This window comes from Procambarus clarkii, chromosome 89 (assembly GCF_040958095.1).
Source record: "Procambarus clarkii isolate CNS0578487 chromosome 89, FALCON_Pclarkii_2.0, whole genome shotgun sequence".
Lineage (NCBI taxonomy): Eukaryota > Metazoa > Arthropoda > Malacostraca > Decapoda > Cambaridae > Procambarus > Procambarus clarkii.
In genome coordinates, this window is record NC_091238.1 from 9,375,812 (window position 1) to 9,397,852 (window position 22,041).

At 45.5% G+C, this 22,041-nt stretch overlaps 1 protein-coding gene across 2 annotated transcripts in view; it reads left to right on the forward strand.

Annotated features, from left to right (window-relative positions):
• LOC123773411 (ethanolamine-phosphate phospho-lyase) overlaps positions 1-21,814 on the forward strand; it is a 58,356-nt gene extending 36,542 nt beyond the window's left edge. The window contains exons 9-12 of one of the 2 annotated variants that reach the window (XM_045767162.2): positions 3,173-3,272; positions 12,847-12,994; positions 17,236-17,344; positions 20,607-21,814. In XM_045767162.2, the coding sequence (XP_045623118.2) occupies positions 3,173-3,272; positions 12,847-12,994; positions 17,236-17,344; positions 20,607-20,611 (362 nt within the window). In that variant the 3' untranslated portion in view covers positions 20,612-21,814. The remainder of the gene's footprint in view (positions 1-3,172; positions 3,273-12,846; positions 12,995-17,235; positions 17,345-20,606) is intronic. The other variant, XM_069317941.1, reaches the window with a different exon arrangement.
• Positions 21,815-22,041: the final 227 nt, after the last annotated feature.

The following is a 22,041-nucleotide window of genomic DNA, read 5'->3' on the forward strand; positions in this document are numbered from 1 at the left end:
ATTTAGGGAATAATGGAGGTGTGTTGGTGAGTGGGAGGCAGCGATTATTTATACCCAACCTAACTCTCAGGTTTCTACCACCTTCCCTTGAACTGTCCAGCGACTCCCAAGTCTGTCTGTTCTCTTAGGGCTGTTACTCCATTGTTCCTGAAATCTAAACCTTTGGTGATTTTTTTTTAGTTTAGTTCATATATTATGCAGCTCATATCCATCTTGTGGGCGGTAGTGGAAAAGGTTACAGAGGCACATAATGGGCTCAGGGACTGAACCCCACAATTCATTTAGCTAAGCAAGTTACAATCTTGATGAGCTAGTTACAAAATTCAATATAAGTCATCACATCAACAATGGGTTCGAGATCAACCTCAAGTACAGGTTCTAAATTAAGCAACTGACATATGTGGAGAGCTAGTGTCACAATTGATATGTTTGTCCTGCACACCGCCCCCCATCCAGTGGGCAGCGGTGGATAGGTTACAATCACTTAGTTACTACCTACAGTTAGCAAACTGGGGATATTTGGCTAAAATTTCTGGTAGCAGATCATTTTCGATGAAATATTGACACATCGTTGGAACATTGGTTATAGAATTGTCTCTAAATTCACGTATCTTTTCGCACTCCATCACATAGTGACGGAGGGTGTGCGAATAATTTTGTTGACACAGTTTACATTTGGTCAGGTCTACATCGGCAGATAATGAGAATTCCCAGAGATACTTGTAACCGAGTCTAAGCCGAGCAGTAGTAACATCTAGAAGTCTGCTGATTTTATTGGATGATCCATAGATGTGTGGCTCCTCTTGCACGATAGTATGATGATAGATAGATTTTGTTGTAGTTCTCGGTGTACTGCTGCTCTCAGATTGCTCATTGACAATCCAAGGTTACACTCAACGGCTCCTTTGAAGGCAGATTCTTTGGCTAACTTATCAGCTCTATATCTTATCATTCGGAGCCCAACATGAGATGGAGACCACATGAAATGTACTCTGTTACCATCCTTAATAATTTTGTTGTATTTGTGTCTAGCTTCGGACACGAGCATGTTACAGTTATGGCTTAAAGAGTTTTGGCGGGCGTAACAAATGACTGAACTACCTTGTTGCCAACCCTTGTGTACCAGGGTCTTTTCTCAACCTAAACTTATGTAATAATAATGTTCTAAAGAAAGATGAATTGTGTGTTACCCCCCAGGTGTTGTATTGTGTGTTACCCCCCCAGGTGTTGTATTGTGTGTTACCCCCCTCCCAGGTGTTGTGTGTTACCCCCCAGGTGTTGTATTGTGTGTTACCCCCCCAGGTGTTGTGTGTTACCCCCCAGGTGTTGTGTGTTACCCCCCTCCCAGGTGTTGTGTGTTACCCCCCAGGTGTTGTATTGTGTGTTACCCCCCCAGGTGTTGTGTGTTACACCCCAGGTGTTGTATTGTGTGTTACCCCCCTCCCAGGTGTTGTGTGTTACCCCCCAGGTGTTGTATTGTGTGTTACCCCCCCAGGTGTTGTGTGTTACCCCCCAGGTGTTGTGTGTTACCCCCCTCCCAGGTGTTGTGTGTTACCCCCCAGGTGTTGTATTGTGTGTTACCCCCCCAGGTGTTGTGTGTTACACCCCAGGTGTTGTATTGTGTGTTACCCCCCTCCCAGGTGTTGTGTGTTACCCCCCAGGTGTTGTATTGTGTGTTACCCCCCCAGGTGTTGTGTGTTACCCCCCAGGTGTTGTATTGTGTGTTACCCCCCCAGGTGTTGTGTGTTACCCCCCAGGTGTTGTATTGTGTGTTACCCCCCCAGGTGTTGTGTGTTACACCCCAGGTGTTGTATTGTGTGTTACCCCCCTCCCAGGTGTTGTGTGTTACACCCCAGGTGTTGTATTGTGTGTTACCCCCCCAGGTGTTGTGTGTTACCCCCCAGGTGTTGTATTGTGTGTTACCCCCCCAGGTGTTGTGTGTTACCCCCCAGGTGTTGTGTGTTACACCCCAGGTGTTGTATTGTGTGTTACCCCCCTCCCAGGTGTTGTGTGTTACCCCCCAGGTGTTGTATTGTGTGTTACCCCCCCAGGTGTTGTGTGTTACCCCCCAGGTGTTGTATTGTGTGTTACCCCCCCAGGTGTTGTGTGTTACACCCCAGGTGTTGTATTGTGTGTTACCCCCCCCCAGGTGTTGTGTGTTACACCCCAGGTGTTGTATTGTGTGTTACCCCCCAGGTGTTGTGTGTTACCCCCCAGGTGTTGTATTGTGTGTTACCCCCCCCAGGTGTTGTGTGTTACACCCCAGGTGTTGTATTGTGTGTTACCCCCCCCCCAGGTGTTGTGTGTTACACCCCAGGTGTTGTATTGTGTGTTACCCCCCCCCCCCCAGGTGTTGTGTGTTACACCCCAGGTGTTGTATTGTGTGTTACCCCCCCAGGTGTTGTATTGTGTGTTACCCCCCAGGTGTTGTATTGTGTGTTACCCCCCCCCCAGGTGTTGTGTGTTACACCCCAGGTGTTGTATTGTGTGTTACCCCCCCCCAGGTGTTGTGTGTTACCCCCCAGGTGTTGTATTGTGTGTTACCCCCCCCCCAGGTGTTGTGTGTTACACCCCAGGTGTTGTATTGTGTGTTACCCCCCAGGTGTTGTGTGTTACCCCCCAGGTGTTGTGTGTTACCCCCAGGTGTTGTGTTGTGTGTTACCCCCCAGGTGTTGTATTGTGTGTTACCCCCAGATAACATTGTGTTACCCACAGATAACATTGTGTTACCCACAGATAACATTGTGTTACCCCAGATAACATTGTGTTACCCCCCAGATAACACTGTGTTACCCCAGATAACATTGTGTTACCCCCAGATAACACTGTGTTACCCCCAGATAACATTGTGTTACCCCCAGATAACACTGTGTTACCCCAGATAACACTGTGTTACCCCAGATAACATTGTGTTACCCCAGATAACACTGTGTTCCCCCCAGATAACACTGTGTTCCCCCCAGATAACACTGTGTTACCCCAGATAACACTGTGTTACCCCCAGATAACATTGTGTTACCCCCAGATAACACTGTGTTACCCCCAGATAACATTGTGTTACCCCCAGATAACACTGTGTTACCCCCAGATAACACTGTGTTACCCCCAGATAACACTGTGTTACCCCCAGATAACACTGTGTTACCCCCAGATAACACTGTGTTACCCCCAGGTGACGTCCGTGGTCAGGGGATGTTCCTGGGCGTGGACCTGGTGCTGGACCGGAGGACGAGGGCGCCCGCCACCGCCCAGGCCGCCTACATCAGCAGAAGGTAACTGGCCAACACATCCTCTCATTCACAACTGGAAGATAACATTAATCTCAACCTTATCTCTTCTTACACTCCCCCAGGGAACGTGTTAGTCTTGAGTCAGCCAACACTGCTCCTGCTCAGTCCCTGGGGGCTCCTCTGGGTTTAACACAGGTGCAGGAAAGTCAGTTGACTCTTGAGTAAGAGTACTCAAGAGCTTGACTCTTCAGTAAGGTAACAGCCTTTGTCAGCTGGCATCACTTTGAGAAAGTTTATAGGCAATTCGTCACATTCCAGACTGGACAAAGTATGATCATTTGTGGGTGGAGAGCAGTTGCCATCACTTGTGAGAGGTTGAGAGGTAAGATATATACAACAGCAGCCCCGCTCCTGTGCCAGGTAAGTCCACGGCGGGATCACCATAGCCCGTGCTACTTGCAACTTTTGTGCCCAGTACCTGAATCTAAAGCAAGAACAACAACAAGGACATATATAACGTAATTGTTCTTATATTCACCCTATACACTCTGATCTGGCAGCCCCAACACAACCATCTGGCAGCCCCACACCCCCAACACAACCATCTGACAGCACCACACCCCCAACACAACCATCTGGCAGCCCCACACCCCCAACACAACCATCTGACAGCCCCACACCCCCAACACAACCATCTGACAGCCCCACACCCCCAACACAACCATCTGACAGCCCCACACCCCCAACACAACCATCTGACAGCCCCACACCCCCAACACAACCATCTGACAGCCCCACACCCCCAACACAACCATCTGACAGCCCCACACACGTATTACCTATCTCACCTTTACATCTATTGATTTATCATATCTCGTCCATCCTAACATGGCAGTTTTTACACTAATACACTGACCTCCTCTATAGTTATATTGTATCGGGGCCCAGCCTTTAACAGCACTTAAACTGGTTAAATGCTGGTCGTTATTAGTTCTATTTGTCTCAAAGTTCTCAATGTAACCTTCAGTCCAACACCTTGAATCTAAAACGTTTGATCGCTTAGATATCGCAACACGAGGACACTGTACTTTCTATCCTACACTGCAAACTCGGAGAACGCCACCAACTCCTGACTTCATAAAACCCACTCAATAATTCCCCCAACTGACGGTGAAACAGGAAACCGTCAATTAGGCATAATCCCCGAAAGTTGATCCCCAATTATCCAAAAGGAGGGATGAGATTACTTTAAATGTATGGAATTAACTGTTACAAAAGGGATGATGATAATATATATTAAATAGACTGAGGGATCCTTGTAAAGTTCACTGGAGTTTACTCAACAAAAAAATATAAATGTGTGGGAAATTCACTACACAATAGACTTCGTTCAAGTAATCATTTATTTTACGAAAAGTTATTAAAGGAAAACTCCCGAAACTGAAATATATTCTAACTGAAAATCTTCCTAAAACAGAGGCAATGGTATGGACTACAGAATAATCTGGATTCTCCAACTGCCCTCAAAATAAACAGATAGATATTTTTACCTTAAATAACACAAGCTCGGCTCGATGGAAGGCCAACCGAGCCAAATCGATCTAGTCCCCTTATTTTAGATGACTTCTATGTCCCTTTTGTCAACTTAAGGACTTCCTCTATATTTCCAAATGATGTTAAATTAACATAAGTATTTAAGCCAGATTAATTATTACTACAATTACTTTTAATAACTGAATTCCTCTGAACTGATGTTTTAAACACAAAGGGAGACGGAGCCATCTTGTCTATACCCTCTCCCCCCTAATCCTTTAATCCCTGGGGAGTAACCTATTCTACTGCTACCCGTCCAGCTCGTTGCTGCCGTGAGGGGGCTTGGTGGGCGGCTGCCGGAGTGTGATGCTCCTTGGGGTGGTCCCCTGTCCTTTTCTAGCCTTGTGCTCCTGCTGCTGTCCTCACAAATTTTGCTGGACACCAATTCCTTTTCCTTCTGTTTCGTTTTTCTCCCCCTCTTCTTCTTTCTCATTGTCATTCCCCGCCGACCTTTTGCCTGTTTTGATTCTTCTTTGGGCCTTCTTTTATTTTCACACCCGGGTGTTTGAGGAGGCATACTATTGCGCCCATAGAACTGTAGTACCCAACGTCTCAAACGAGGGGACCCTTTTATTGTCAATCCGTCTTTCGTCACTGAACCCGATCTCGACGGACTGACGGTTCTTAAGTTGACATTTATGGGGCATATACTCACGACGCACCCCTGGGGGGGGCCCGGCATTATTGACGATAGCTTCTTGTTGGATGTCCTGCCTCTAATTGTGGCTCCATGGTGGGTGTGGGGGCACATTCGTGAATGAAAGTCTTACCTTGTTTTAATGGCAGAAAATGTTTCCCTTGTACCTTCTCAGGCTCGTGGGGTGGGCGACCAAGCCCCCGAGTCGGACTGTATTGGAAGACCAGGCCCTGTAACCCCCGCTGCATTAGGGTCCGATCTTGCTCCTCCTTTGACCCTCCTGACTACTCCCCTCAGCTCCCTTCCCTCCTCATCGGTAGGGTCGAGTTCCCAGCCCCCAGTGGTGACCACCTCGTCCCCTGGCACGGCTCCGTCTCTCATTGTGACTATTGCGCCTTTTACCCCCTCTCACTCTGGGGGTTCTCAACGCCGTTCCCGCCATGGCTGCACTCGCACGATCTCTTCCAATACTAATACTTACAACGCCTTGTTTGGTCCCGCTATATTGGCTAAATACTTTGATCTCCACTATCTGGATTTTACACCTCCTGACGATTTCTCCCTCCATAAACACCTTGTTGATTCAGTAGATGCCTCTGTTAGTTTTAACCCCACCAATTACGGTATGCGTGTTGTTGCTGCTCCTCCTCAGGATGCAGCTACTCGCTTAGCCGCTTTGTCCTGCATTGGGGAGACCCCTGTTCGGGTCTCCAAAAACGCTCAGTTAAATGCCAGTGTTGGCACTGTTATCCTCCCACACCATGTTGCAACTGGTGTTCGGGACCTCAAAGACTGCCATGAGGATATTAAACATATTCTTGAAGCCCAAGGCCATTCTGTCCTCCAGGTGGACACGTTTACTCGACCCCCCTCGTGGTCGTCGCCGTCAGCCCCTTTGAGTTGTAAAAATCACCTTTGATAGTAGGGCCCTTCCGCCCTCTATTATTCTTGCTGGTGCCAGATGCTCCATTCAGGAGTACATTCCCTCTCCAACACTTTGCAATAATTGTTGGAAGTTTGGGCACGGTGTCCTCAAGTGCACAAGTTCTGTGTATCACATGGATCATCTTCCCCCATGTGTAGGGACGATGATCATTCTAAGTCCGAGTGCACTTCTCCCCAGGCTCGCTGCCTCAATTGCGGTGAGCACCACCCTACCTTCTCACGCTCGTGTATGCACTACAAACTTGAGGATGCCGTCCTCATCTTGAAACATCGTGATCGTCTGACTTTTCCTGAAGCAAGACGCCAAGTTGGTCGTCTCACCCCTTTAGTGGGTGTATCCTATGCTCACGTGTTGCGTTCGACCTCTCCTCGTCCCTCCCCACCTTCCTCAGTCTCACAACCGTTTCCAGGGCTTAGACCCGAACACACCCTCCACCTCCTCCCCTATTCCTTTGTGTCCTGTCCCGAAAAGTCTCCCTCCTGGTTCTCCATCTGGAGTTTCCCCCCTTCCTACCCAGTCCACCATGTCTCCTATGTCTTCTTTCCCATCTCCCCCACTCTTTCTTCCCAACCCTCCCCTCCCCTCTCTCTGACTATCATTACGTCCCCTCCCATTTCAGTGGTCAGGCCCCATGTCCCAGATATGGAGGTTTCTTTCACCCCAGATTCCCTCTCGGTTGCTGCCCTTGGTGAGGTGCACTCCCTGATTTCTGCCCCTCTCAGTTGTCTCCTCCTCTGGACCCCGTCAGTCCGCCTCTGGTCTGTCCTCCCGCTCCCTTCCCTCCATCTTTACTAAGTTTACACATGCCACCTAACCCTGATTTTGCTGACCCTGTTCCCGATCCTGATCCTGAGTTTCTTTAATAAACTGTGTTCTTCTATACCTTTATTTCTTTATTGTTCTCTGTTACTGTCCTTTCTCTTTGGTAATGTCTATTCTTCAGTGGAATATTCGTGAATTTTATGCCAACTTCCATGAACTCCAACTTCTAATTACATAGTTTTCACTGCTTTGTGTTTGTCTCCAGGAACCAATGCTTGGTGCTCGTCCTGGTCACTTTCGTGGTTATTTCTTTCTTTCTCCCTCTCTCCCCAACTAACTCTAATAATAACTCTACTGCTCTCTTAATTCGTTCTGATATTCCCTTCGTCCCCCTACTTCTTCCGTCGCCTATCCATTGTTCTGCTGCCCGTGTTTTTGTTGGTAAATGGTATACAGTCTGTTCCATTTCTCTCCCCCCAAATGTCCCACTTTCCCTTCCTGATCTTAAGCACCTCCTGGATTCCTTGCCAGAGCCGGTGCTCCTTTTGGGTGATTTCATCTGTCGACATTCCCTCTGGGATGAAGTTCTGACAAATACCCGAGGCCGCCTTCTCGAACCGTTTGTCCTCGCTTCTTCTCTATCTCTTCTGAATTCTGGTGAGCCCACTCATGTGGACTCTCGGACTCGCACCCTTTCCTGTCTGGATCTTTTTCTGTGCTCGTCGTCCCTTTACTTAGATTTCACGTGGCGGGTTCTTGATGACCTCCATAACAGCGATTATTTCCCCATCTTTGTTTCCTTTTTCTCTTTCCACCCTCCCCTCTCCTTCCCTAGGTGGCAGTCTGTCAAGGCTGACTGGAGCCTATTCACCCTCCATGCTACTCTCTCTGACCTCACCTCTCTGCCTCTTCCTCGTGCCCTCCTCCTTTTTTATGACACTGTCTTTGACGCTGCCCTCCGCTCTATTCCTCGCTCTTCCTCCCGGGGCACACGGAAGTGCATTCCCTGGTGGAATGCGGACTGTGCTTGGGCTGTCTGCTGTAAGCGTGCAGTCTGGAAGAAACACTGCCACCGGCAGACGGCTGATTCGATTATTTTGTTTCGGAAGGCAAGTGCGGTGGCCCGTAGGACCATCTGTACAGCTAAACGTGAGAGTTGGAAATCTTATGTTTCCACCATTACGTCCGATACTCCTCTGCCGCAGATCTGGAAGAAGATCCGCAAGATTGCAGGCAAGTTCCTTTCAGATGTCTCGCCAGTTCTCCACCTCCGTGGTACTCTTGTGGCAGACCCAGTGAGGGCTGCGACCGAACTGGGTTCCCACTTTTCTACTGTTAGCTCTAGTTCTCATCTTCCTCAATCCTTCCTTCTTCGTTAGCCTGTTCTTGAATCTTATCCATTAGATTTCCACACTCATCTCTGCTTTCCCTATAACGATCCTTTCTCTCTTTCTCAACCTCAGTCTGCCCTGGCCCTCTGCTGATCTACAGCAGTGGGCTCGGATGACGCTCATTATGAGATGCTTCGCCATCTCCCTCCGTGCACGTTACAGTATTTACTGAGTTTGTATAACCAGGTCTAGGAGTCGTCGTCTGTCCCTGAGGACTGGCTCGATGCCGTTGTACTCTCTATTCGGAAACCAGGGTCTCTCAGTACGTCCCCCAAGGACTTCTGCCCTATTGCTCACATGAGTTGTGTCTGCAAGCTCTTTGAGCATATGGTAAATGTTCATCTGATGTGGTTCTTGGAACCATCACCACCTCTCTCCTTCTCAATTTGGTTTCCGCAAGTGCCGCAGCACGACATGTCCTGGTGAACTTGGAGGTCTATATTCGTACTGCTTTTGCTGCGAAGACCTCCGTTGTTGCTGTCCTTTTTGACCTAGAAAAGGCTTATGACACGACTTGGAGATACCATATTCTGTCCCAACTTCGTTCTTTTGGCCTTCGTGGTCATCTCCTTCTCTTCCTTCAAAGCTTTCTCTCTCATCGTACCTTTCGAGTCAGGCTTGGTGCCACTCTCTCTGCCTCTTTTCGGCAGTATGAAGGTGTACCCCAAGGTAGTGTTCTGAGCACTACTCTTTTTCTGGTTGCTGTCAATGGTCTTCTTTCCTCCCTTCCTTCTGGCATTTTCTTCGCTCTTTATGTTGACGATCTTACTCTTTGCTGTCGGGGTGATGATTCACCTTTCCTTCAACGGCGGCTTCAACTTGTGATTGATGCCGTGTCATCTTGGGCCACCAATCATGGCTTCAAGTTCTCTACTACTAAGACTTGTGCCATGACTTTTATTCGAAAGTGGGTCTTTCTTCATCCCTCTTTGTCACTTTATGGTCATCCCCTTGAGTATAAAGATTCCGCGATGCTTTTGGGGTTAGTCTTTGACACTCGTTCGCCTTTGTCGCCACAAATCTCTTACCTCCGTGTTGAATGCTGTATGGCCCTTAACCTACTTAAGGTTTTGTCCTATACTTCTTGGGGAGCGGATAGGCGCACACTCCTCTGTTTGCATTACTCTCGTCCTGTCTACTCGATTATGGTTGCCCTGCCTACTCTTCTGCTTCTCCTTCTACTCTTCGCCGCTTTGATCCTGTGCACCGTGCTGGGTTGCGCCTCAGCTCTGGTGCTTTTCGTTCAACTCCCGCCCTCAGCTTGTACGCTGACGCTGGCTTCCTCTCTCTCCAGGATCGCCGTGATCGCTACAGTCTTCGCTATCTTGCGCGATCCTTACAGCATCCTCACTCTTGCCTCTATCTTGCTTTGAGCTCCTGTAGTTCCTGTTCCTCTTCGCCACCTTCCTATTTCTGTCCATTTGTCTCGCTTACAAGATTCTCTTTCGGTTTGTATTACCAATGTTTCTCCTCATATTGTTCCATCCTTGCCCCCGTGGAGGGGCCCCCTTTCCAAATTTCTCTGATCCTCATCACTAAATTTTTTACCTCTCCTACAGTTCTGAAACGCCTCTTCCTTGAGCACTTTTCTTCTCACTCCCGCTCCGTTCCCATCTTCACCGATGGATCTAAGTCTGCTGAGGGTTTTGGCTACTCTGTTGTTTTTCCTGGCCACACTTATATGTGTCGCCTTCCTCCGGAGGCTAGCATCTTCACAGCAGAACTCTATGCTATTCTCTATGCTCTTCATATCCTGCTTTCCCGGTGTCAGTCCTCCTTTGTGGTGGTAGTTAACTCGTAGTGCCCTCATGGCTTTAGGGTCCTTTAATTCGGTCCATCCGATGGTCATCGAGATTCAACATTGGCTATTTTTTTATCTCCAGTAAATTTAAGTCAGTTGAGTTTTGTTGGGTTCCCAGCCATGTTGGCGTCTCTTTAAATGAGCGTGCGGATGCTGCCGCTTGGGAAGCTATCTGCACTTGTCCCATCTCCAGTAAAGATATTTATTCCTTATTCTGACTTTTACCCAGTTATTCATGCCTCTGCTGGCAGAGTTGTTGGTCTTCTGTTATTCGTAACAAACTGCATACTCTTAAGAGTCGTGTGTGTCTCAGTGGCCTTCCTCCTACCACTGTCACTGGTGGTGGGAAATGGCTCTGGCTAGGTTACGTATTGGCCATACCCGTTTAACTCACGGACTCTTAATGGACCGCCACCCTGCTCCTTATAGTCCAAACTGCATTGTCCCTCTTATGGTCGTGCATATTCATGCTGAATGTCCTGACTTCCAGGACAAACGTGTGTCTTGCTTCCCAAATCACTTATCCCTCATGAATTGTGACTTGCATTCACTTGTCCCTCGTTAAAATTCTTGATGAATCGGATACCTTTGATATTGTTTGCCTAATGCATTTCTGTTCTTGTATTGCATCCTCAGTGATATTTAGCGCCCTCTGATTATCCCGCACAGTTGATGGTGCTACTTTGCCTTCATGACTTGGTGCCTTCTTTGAATAATTACTTACTTCCTTGGTTTAGTTAGGTAACGTTAAAACTATTATTTTCAAAAGTGTGAAATATGAAATTCCAAAACTATTTCATCATCCCCAATATTTTAATTTTAAAGAAAACCTAGACTTCAGAACATTTATAACTGATTTATAATTGAACCACTGATTTATAATGCAGTAAGTTTATAACTTCTTAATAGCTTTGTTTAGGACAAAGGTTCACTTGCCAATTTAGAAGTAGACTATTACTGGAACAATAATAAGCTTTCAGACCATCATAAATATGTAGATAACTATCCAGGTGGTGTGAGCCAGGATTTGGCATCTCACTCACTCTAATCACTAATCACTCTACCCTGTGGACGGGCTGCATTTGTGCTACGTATTCTAATGCTGGTCGAGCATAGTAGCGTACATGTCTCTGTCCGTGGCCTTGTTGCTCCTTAATGTTCATGAGCCATCTGTATGCCGTTGATAACTTGTTAGTGTGTGCCTCTGGGACTAGACTTGCAACTGTGTGTATGACAAGGTCCTTGTTTCTAACCTCTCCTTTACAATATTCTTTTAATTCTTGTTTTCTATTATTCTTACCTTTTTCTCTTGCTTCTTCCTTTCATCTTGTTCTTATCTTTCATCGTGTTCTTATCTTTCATCGTGTTCTTATCTCTCATCTTGTTCTTACTTTCTCTTCCATTCATTTCCCCCTCTTCCATTATTATGTTTGTCTTCCACTCTCATTCTATTACGCGACTTGATAATGCTCCAAGACGGACCGAAACGTCGTGTTTCTTCATTATCAGCTGCGTGAGAGTTGAGAGTCAACTCTTCAGCTGCGTGAGAGTTGAGAGTCAACTCTTCAGCTGCGTGAGAGTTGAGAGTCAACTCTTCAGCTACGTTATTTTTTTTTTTTTTTTTTTTTTTTTTTTTTTTTTTTTTTTTTTTTTTGAGATATATACAAGAGTTATTACATTCTTGTACAGCCACTAGTACGCGTAGCGTTTCGGGCAAGTCCTTAATCCTATGGTCCCTGGAATACGATCCCCTGCCGCGAAGAATCGTTTTTTCATCCAAGTACACATTTTACTGTTGCGTTAAACAGAGGCTACAGTTAAGGAATTGCGCCCAGTAAATCCTCCCCGGCCAGGATACGAACCCAGCTCCCTATACCCCCCCCCCCCCTCCCTCGTTATTGCTACATCATCTGCACAAGGGGTTTACAATTTTGTTTTCAAGTACTTGCGTCGTCCTCATTTAAAAATATTCCCTCCATGGTTCCCCAATCTCCAAGTTGCCATTTTTCATATTAGCGCTGGTTAGCCGTCGTTGTCTTAGAACATTCTACAACTGAAAGCTTTCTTGCAGTCCAGAAAGATGTGTTGTTTGAATTCTTTCATTGTTGTCATCTTGCCATAGAACTTTTGTAGGCTAGAGAATTAAGACTTCACTTGCGTAACACCTTGTAATCGTTGTCACTAATGTCCTTCCGTATTTCGGTATCTCTCTATACGGTCTCAGAACCTATCCGCATCTTCTAGGAGCCTTACTATTGGAATTCCTAGCGGCCATTATAATCTTTTCTTCCTTGATATCATAATGATCCTGCCCGCCAGAGGATATCAATTTAACTTTTGACAATGGAGGCAATTTAGGTTCACAAAGAAGATTGGTAAAATAACTTTGCTTCAAATGGTGTTATTATATTGTGGTATATATATATTTTTAATGCTTGTGTGAAAATTATCTTCCTTATAAAATTGTAATGCATAGTTTCTTGCAGGTTGAAGGAGGAGCATGTGTTGCTGAGCTGTGATGGTCCACACAGAAATGTTCTCAAGTTTAAACCTCCTCTTGTCTTTAATCTTGATAATGCCAAAGAGCTTCTTGAGAAGTTGGACAAAATCATGACGGAAATGGAGGCAGCTGAGGTAGGTGTAAACAAGCGATGGTTTACCCCCCCAGTGTAAATAAGCAATGGTGTCTTCCACCCCCCCAGGTGTAAACAAACAATGGTTTTTCCCGGTGTAAACAAGCAATGGTTTCCCCCCCCAGGTGTACATGAACGATGGTTCCCCCCCCCCCCGGTGTAAACAATGGTCTTCCTCCCCTGTTGTAAACAAACGATGGTTTCCCCCAGTGTAAACGAGCAATGGTTCCCCCCCTAGTAAATGAGCAATAGTGTCCCTTCTGGTGTAAACGAGCAATGGTTCCCCCCCCCCTAGTAAATGAGCAATAGTGTCCCTTCTGGTGTAAACGAGCAATGGTTTTCCCCAGTGTAAGCAAGCAGTGGTTTTCTCCCAGTGAAAATGGTTCCCCTCCGGTATAAACGAGCGATGGTTCAACCCCATGTATAAACAAACGATGGTTTCTCCTGGTGTAAACGAGCAATAATGTTCCCTTGATGTAAATGAGCAATGGTTCTCCCCCAGTGTAAACGAGCGATGGATTCCCCTCAACCTTGTGGTTACCTTGCGATGATTTTGGGGCTCAACGTCCCCGTGGTCCGTCTTGAAGTACTGGCGTCGTCCTCATTTAAAAATATTCTCTCCATGGTTTCCCATTTTCCAAGTTGCCCTTTTTCAGATTAGCACTGATGATTAGTTGTAAGCACCCGTATTATGGAGCACTGAAACTGTTACATGTTATTATACATAATAACATCACTTTGGAGATGTTTATCAAGTTCTCTCTTGAACACTGTGAGGGTCCGCCAGTTATGCCCCTTACGTGTAGTGGAAGCGTGTTGAACAGTCTCGGGCCTCTGATGTTGATAGAGTTCTCTCTCTGAGTACCTATTGCACCTTTGCTTTTCAACAGGGGTATTCTGCACATCCTGCCATGCCTTCTGGTCTCATGGTGTTATTTCTGTGGGCAGATTTGGGACCAGCCCCTCTAATATTTTCCATGTGTAAACTTATTGTGTATCTCTCCCGCCTGCACTCTAGAGAATAGAGATTTAGGCATTTTAGTCGGTCCCAAAAGTTCAGATGTTTTACTGAGTGGATTCTAGCAGTAAAGGATCTCTGCACGCTCTCCAGGTCAGCAATTTTTCCAACTTTGAAAGGGGCTGTCATTGTGCAACAGTATTCCACTCTAGAGAGCAATAGCGTCTTGAAAAGTATCATCGTTGGTATAGCAACTCTAGTGTGAAAGTAATTAAGTAATTATCAAAACAAGGCACCACACCGGGAAGGTTATGTAGCACCATCAAATGTGCGGAATAATCAGAGGGCGCTAAATATCACCAAGAATGCCAATACGAGAACAGAAACGCATAGGCGAACGATATCAAAAGTATCCGATTCACCAAGAATTCGATCGAGGGACGATCGGAAAGCAAGACACGCTCGTCCTGGAAGTCAGGACATTCAACAAGGATATGCACGACGGTAAGAGGGACAAAGCAATTTGGACAACAAGGAGCTGGGCAGCGCTCCATTAAGTGACTATGCGTTAAGCGCGTATGACCAAGACGCAACCGTGCCAGAGCCGTTTCCCACCGCCGGTTATGGTTGCAGGAGGAAGGCCACGGGGACACACAATGCTTAAGAGTACACAGTTTGTTACCAACAACTCTGCCAACGGGCAAGGATGGAGGAATGAATAACCGGATAAAAGTTGGAAAAAGGAATACCTTTACGGGAAACAGGACAAGAGCAGATAGCCTCTCTAGCAGCAGCATCCGCACGCTCATTTAAAGAAACACCAACATGGCTGGAAACCCAGCAAAACTCCACGGACATAAATTTACTAGAGATAAGAAACAGCCAATGCTGAATCTCGACGACCACCGGATGGACAGGATTAAAGGACCTGAGAGCGATGAGAGCACTACGAGAGTCAACTACAATCACAAAGGAGGATTGACAATGAGAAAGCAGGAGATGGAGAGCATGGAGAATAGCATAAAGCTCCGCTGTGAAGATGCTAGTCTCCGAAGGGAGGCGACACATATAAGTGCGGTCAGGAAAAATAACAGAGTAGCCCACACCGTCCGCAGACTTAGACCCATCGGTAAAGACGGAAACGGAGTGGGAGTGTGAAGAAAAGTGCTCAAGAAAAAGGCGTTTTAGAACCGTAGGAGGGGTAAAAGCTTTAGTGATACGGGTCAAGGAAGTACAAAACCGCGGAAGAGGGACTCTCCACGGGGGCAAAGAAGGAACAACACGAGGAGAAACATTAGAAATACGAACGGAAAGAGAATCCTGGAGGCGAGATAACCGGACAGAAAGAGGGAGGTGGTGAAGAGGAACAGGAACCGCAGGAGGGGTAAAAGTTAAAGCACGACAGAGGCGAGAGGAAGGATGTTGTAAGGACCGCGCAAGATAGCGAAGACAGTAGCGATCACGGCGGTCCTGGAGAGACAGGAAGCCAGTGTCAACATACAAGCTAAGGACGGGAGTCGAACGAAAGGCACCAGAACTGAGGCGCAACTCAGTATGGTGCAAAGCATCAAGACGGCGAAGAGTAGAAGGAGAAGCAGACGAGTAAGCAGGGCAACCATAATCGAGCTTAGACAGGACAAGAGAGGAATGTAAAGCAAGGAGAGTGCGCCTATCTGCCCCCCAAGAAGTATGGGACAAGACCTGAAGCAGGGTAAGGGCCTTAGAGCACTCAACACGGAGGTAAGAGATATGGGGAGACCAAGACAAACGAGTGTCAAGGAATAACCCCAAAAGCTTCGCGGAATCTTTGTATTCAAGCCCGGCTATGTAAACGAACGATCATTTTCCCCAGTGTAAACGAACAATGGTTTCCCCTGATGTAAACAATCAATGGTCCCCCCCCCATCTCCGAAGTAAACGAACAATGGTTACTCCCCCTGTGTAAACAAACGATCGTTTCCCTTAGTGTAAACGTCCGATGGTTTCCCCACGGTGTAAACAAACAATGATTTACTCAGTGTAAACAAACGATGGCGTTCCCCGGCATAAGCGAATGATGGTTTTCCCCAGTGTATATGAACGATGGGTTTCCTCCGGTGTAAGTGAACCTTAGTGTTCCCCGGTGTAAACGAATGGCTTCCCCAGTGTAAGCATTCGGTTTCCTCAGTGTAAACTTATGGTTTTCCATTACACAAAAGTACAGAATCTGTATGTCACGCTTTAGGTATGTCCATATTGCTGCACGGGATTAGTGGCTTTATCTATAAGAGAATGTATGTCCAAAATTAGATGGTCAGATGCTTGGGGCTGGACTTACTCAAATTTGTAAGGAAAATGATCTAAGGTACAGAATGGACATAGGCCTACCCTGACCAGCCTAAGTTAAATAATTTAAGAATTATTCACTCCCCCCCCCCCCACCCCATCCTATTCTCTGGTATTCAATTCTGAAGTGTGAAGTATTGGTTTACATGACCGAAGACTTCATCAGAAAAAATTATTTTCCTAAACACGTAATAGTTTCAATACTCCTTAATTATTTTATGAAAGGGAAGAGGAGCCAAGCCAGTGGAGAGGGGCGGGAGGGGCGGGGGGAGGAGAGAGAACATAGGGAAGGGCTGGGGGGGGGGACGAGGTGAGATGCGGGAGGGTGGAGGATGAGGAGAGGGGGAGTGAGGAGGAAGTAGATGGATGGATAAATGGTTGGATAGATAGATTGACAACGGATGGATAGGTAGGTGGATAGATGGATGCACAAATGTATAAACAGAAAGATGGATGGATAGACATTCATACGGATAGATGGATGAATATAGATTAATGGATAGGTAGATGGATAGATAGATGAATAGATGGATGGACATGGATGGATGGATGGATAGATGTGTGTACAAAAATGTTGTATGATGTACATAAAGATAGATGTAGTTTGAAAAAAATCATCAGGAGAAATGTGCAGGGGAGGGGAGGCCTGTGACAAGCTGCAGGCTCCCTGTCCTCATCTAGGCCACTAGCGTATTAGTGACTCTCGGGTAAATTCAGGTATAGACAACTAAATAAATGGATAAATGAGTAGACGATAAATAGATGGATATCTGGATGGAAAGAAAGATGGATGGAGGGAGAGATAGGAGACACACATCTGCAACACTGGGTAGCCTATCCTAGTAAAACAAAACAAAATTACTATGATATCACTTGTAATCATATCTTCTATAACTTTGTAGAAATAAAATATAATAATACTTGCAAGATACAGCATTCTGATAACATTTCACTTGCAGAATGAAGTAAATGGTGTAGGACTAAAGGCATCCTTCAATGGATCAGTTGAACCTTCTCGCCATAAACCCCAGATCAACAATGGCGTACCGAGCGAGGTTCAAGTCAAAGGTAAAACATCGTATTTAGTCACATATCTAAAACCTATTTTTACCAAGTGGTATCACATCTCTGTGTGAGTTAGTGATAGGCTTTCAACTATCAAATCTAACAAGTTAAATATTAATTATTTTAGAGCACAAATAATTGACTGATTTTTAGAATAGAAACAAAAGAACCAAGTTTATGGCATTTTGAAACTTAGAACAATAGCCAAGCAAATTTGTACAAGGCAAAAATGTCTTCACTACTTTAGTTAGTTTTATTTTATACATTGGGGTAAGATTTTACATTTGTAAATTTAGGCAAGTAAACCAATGATTTACTTCCCTAAAATCCGATCTTGTCCAGGCAGCAGTATCCTCTAACAAGGGGGTTTACATCAACGAGTCCCTGACCAGGAAAAGGCAGGAATTCCTCTACTGTCGACAGCAAATCTAACAAAACCAAGAAGTGATCCATGAGTGCTATGTTAAAGATGGCATAATGTGAGGAAAACTCGTACAGGAAAAAGTTTTGTGATACCAAATGAGGATAACCTCAATAAATTCCTCTCCCAATGTGGCTTATCTGACCAGACTAACCCTCTCAGTGCTTCATCTTAATTAACCCCCTTGTCACCTAGTGCAGGTTAGGTAACCTAGGTTTCATTGTTACCTAGGATTCCTAGCCTCCCCATACTCCCTTGCTGGGTGTACCTCAAAGTAATCTACCTCATTTATTCTAGTGTAATTTTAGAAATTTTACTAAGTTTACTAAGTTTATCATTTTCTAAACAGTCAATCTTTATTGAACCCTTCTTTCTGAGGGGAGTCTTGTCGGCTCCCTGAAGCTATCAAACTGGCATGTGCCATATTAGTTTGGTGCCATCAGTCCTTGGAGTCCAAGTGCCTACCGGGGGGCCACGAGCCAGAACCTGGCTCCTTCAGAAAGGCGCAGGGAGCAATGGCCATATGAGCTCTCTATATGTAGAGTTCATCATATCTGCCATCGACTGGAGAAGGCACCCAGAAAGGTAGTTGAACCATTACAAACCTCTAACTGGTTAAAATGGCAGCCTACAACTGAACACAGGCCCAGAAATTTCCCCAATAGAAAAAGAGTGAAACAAGCAACACGTCATCCAACCAGCACGCCTACTCGTTAGCACCTCATCTTCCCTGACTTGCTTCCCTGCTCAGGCGAGCAGGCCGCACGACCTCATTTCGTTGACTGATGTACCAGGTGTCAGAATTCCTCTCTGGCCTCAAGTTTTTGTCTGGCTTGCGTTTGTGGCTTTGCCGGGTGTGTTGTGTGGTGGCCAGGTGTTCCTACAAGTCTACTGGGCTGCATGCACCTAGGGTTCTCTTCCCTAGGTGCCCGGTAAGTAGTTCCCTTAGGATTCAGAGTTACCTTCCCTGAGTCGTTTGGTTTTCACTCCCGTTTGAGGCCTTCATTGCTTGATGATGTTCTCGCCCTTGGGATTCGACGGAGATCTTGGGTTTCTTGTCTTGCCCTGGGTAGGGAGTGTGTTTGTGCTGGGTGGAGTGCACTGCAGCCGGCACAGCTTGCATTCAGCGGCAGCCAAGGTTTTTCTCTGGGAACCAGTTAGTCTGTGTGTGCTGCTTCAGGGTTCTTTTTGTTTATTTGTTTTTAGCGTATTTTCGCTTCCTTGGCAGAGGAGGTCTTCCCATTAGGTTAGCCTAGGTTGTGTTTGGTAGTCCTTCACTGATGCCCCGAGGTTTCCCTGCAACTCCGGTTTCCAGTTTATCTGCAGCAGACAGGGCTTACCGGCTTAGCTGTCCCCAGTGCCTGGGCTTCCTGTAGGGCTTATGTACCCTATGGGCCCCTGGAAATCCCTCTAGGGCTCGGAGGTACTGTGGACGTGTCTTCTGAGCCCTGTCTCGCCTTGTGCAATGCCGAGGGGTGTTCGTTGCCTTTGCCTTGTGGTGACGATCATCTATCCTGCCTCCGTCATGCTGCCTGATGTGTTGGTGACACATACGTTCACGAGTCTTTCTGGACGTGTTGCCCACTTGTTATTCAATTTACCCATTCCTCATCTGAGAATGTTAGGAGCCAGGCGGCGAAGTATTCAGCATAAGACTCCGGTCCTGAAAGAGCCAAGAAAGGACCAGAACAGAAACTGACAAAATCCTATGAAAGGAAAGGAAATGGCTGAAAGACCAACAGGAGACTTCATACTGACGCTGAGAGAAAGACCGCAAGTGGGATACCATCAACGAAGCCACCTGATCACCATACAAACGGTGATACACCCATGTAATAAAAACCAATGTGAAGGTGGAAGAGTAAGTCAAACCAGTGAGGTACCTTACTGACCCGACCTGCTGAAAGAGGCAAAGCCGTGGAAAAACACCTGGGTTCTGACACCGTACAAGCAGCGTCCGAAACCAAGGTTGGGCTGACCACCATGGGGCCAGTAGATCTACTCTCCTTCGATAGGGTTCGAGCCATGCCATGCCCACCTAAAACAACAGCTGGACCAGGGGATAAAGGTACCGGAACCCCCCACTTCGACCAGTCCTGCCAGAAAGCGTCCACAGCAAACAACTTGCAGTTGGGAAATGGTGCCACATATATAGGAAGGCACCTGGACCAAGCCGACATGAAGAGGTCCACCTCCAGGCGCCTGAACGTCTGACAAAGCCAGTCGGCATTGACTATCTACTCCGTGGAAAGAGGAATGAAGTGAGACAGGCCGTCCCCCAGGACGTTGGACACCCCCTGAATGTGAACGGCATGGAGAGCTAAACCCCAAGAACTCGGTCGAAGAGTTACCAGAAGCGACCAGCTCCAAAGAGCCACAGACCACAGAGACCCTTCCCTGGTTGAGACAATGAACCACAGGAGAGCAGTCCGAATGGAGCCGAGTCACTGAGCCCCAAGGGAACCCAATCCACCACAGTGCCTGACTCGAAAAACCCGAAGAGGAAGCTGGAGATGTAGCAACTGACACAAGGACCCCAGAGGTCGAACCCAGCAATCGTGAGAGCGGTGAAAGGGGCTGCCCCGAAGACACCAGAACAGCCTCCGATACCAGACCCTGCCCAGCGGGAAAACCAGCAAGGCAAAGTTGAAAGTTTTTCACAACACACGCACTCCCTCACCCACAACACGCACTCCCTCACCCACAACACTCACCCCCCCTCACCGACAACGTTTGCTCATTGACAACATTCCCCTCTGCTGATATTTATCAAGATAAATACCAAAAGAAGGGAATTTTTTATTTGTTCTTTTCAGGCAAATAAAAAGTGCTTTTTGATTTCAGTGTGATGTCGGCGCCATTACCCGGAGGCTGTACAAGGGTGTACGTGGCGAGTACTACACAGCAGGATGTACACTCTTGTATCTTACCTGAACCATTAATGCAGACAAGGGGAAAATATTAATGTTAGTGATCACCTAAGGCATATTGTACACAAGAGTATACCTAAAATTATTGGATTTATTGTCATTTATGCTGATAGGTTGTGCCTAGTGTGGGTGCTGGTGGACACCCAGAACTCTGATAACACATTAATTACAAATTACACATGAACATGTTTATCGAGTATACATATGAATGTTTATAGAATAAACAGCTCATCCTCTTGTTCAGATAGAATTTATAGTGACGATGTGAACCATAGGACATGTAATGAAGAAATGGACAACTAGAAAGTAGAATTTAGTACTATTGAATTTGGACACCGGAAAAGGTTTTTATTAATGTTTCCTAATAAAACTTAACCATCCTAGGCCTAATACATGCTATCTGAGGTCTAATAATATGTATACTGTGTATATATATTATATATATATTATATACACACACACTAGGCCTAAGAACATTTAAGCTTGGTTTTTAACTTTTTTTCTGAACTCTATATTATTAATAGTCTATAACTCTATAATACTCTATAATAATTAATATAAGTATAATAATTAATAGTACCAAATTCTATTTAACTGTCCATCAAGCCAATGTATGTATGATGGTTGACAGTTAAAAAAAATAAAGTACTTTTAGAACAGGAGGATGAGGTGAAAGATACATATGAATACTTTATAAAGTAAAATGGCGACTGAAGTACGAAAATTGTGATCAATCAAACGTTTCCCTCCTAGTTATGTTGTGATTATATATATATATATATATATATATATATATATATATATATATATATATATATATATATATATATATATATATATATATATATATATATATTATTTATCATTTGTAATGACGTGTTGGAGGTTGGCGGCAACTCTACTTTATTGCACATCAGTCATTTTTTTTGTTTTTTTTTCTCTTGCATTCAGTTATAAATCATACTTTTTTATAATAATTATTGTGCAAATTTTATCTGTTTAAAATAGTTGGAATTATTTTTTGTATGGCTTTCGAAAATTAATTAAATTTTGTAAGATTTTAATTAATAGAAAGCACTGTATTTTTATTTATATTTATGTAAATAAAAGTTTAATCTTGTAGTTTTTAATTTATAGACCAAAATTATTGAACCAATCATAAAATGTCGGAATGAAGTATGCAAGAAATGGTTGGAATGGCACAGTGGTGGGAGGCATGCTTGGCCACCATCCCGAGCCCAGAATGTTAGCCAAGTTCACGCCCTGTACAGGTAGAGACAATTGGATGAATATTCTTAACTATTTGCTGCTGTTCACCCACAAGTAATTCGTGACCTGTTAGTAAACTG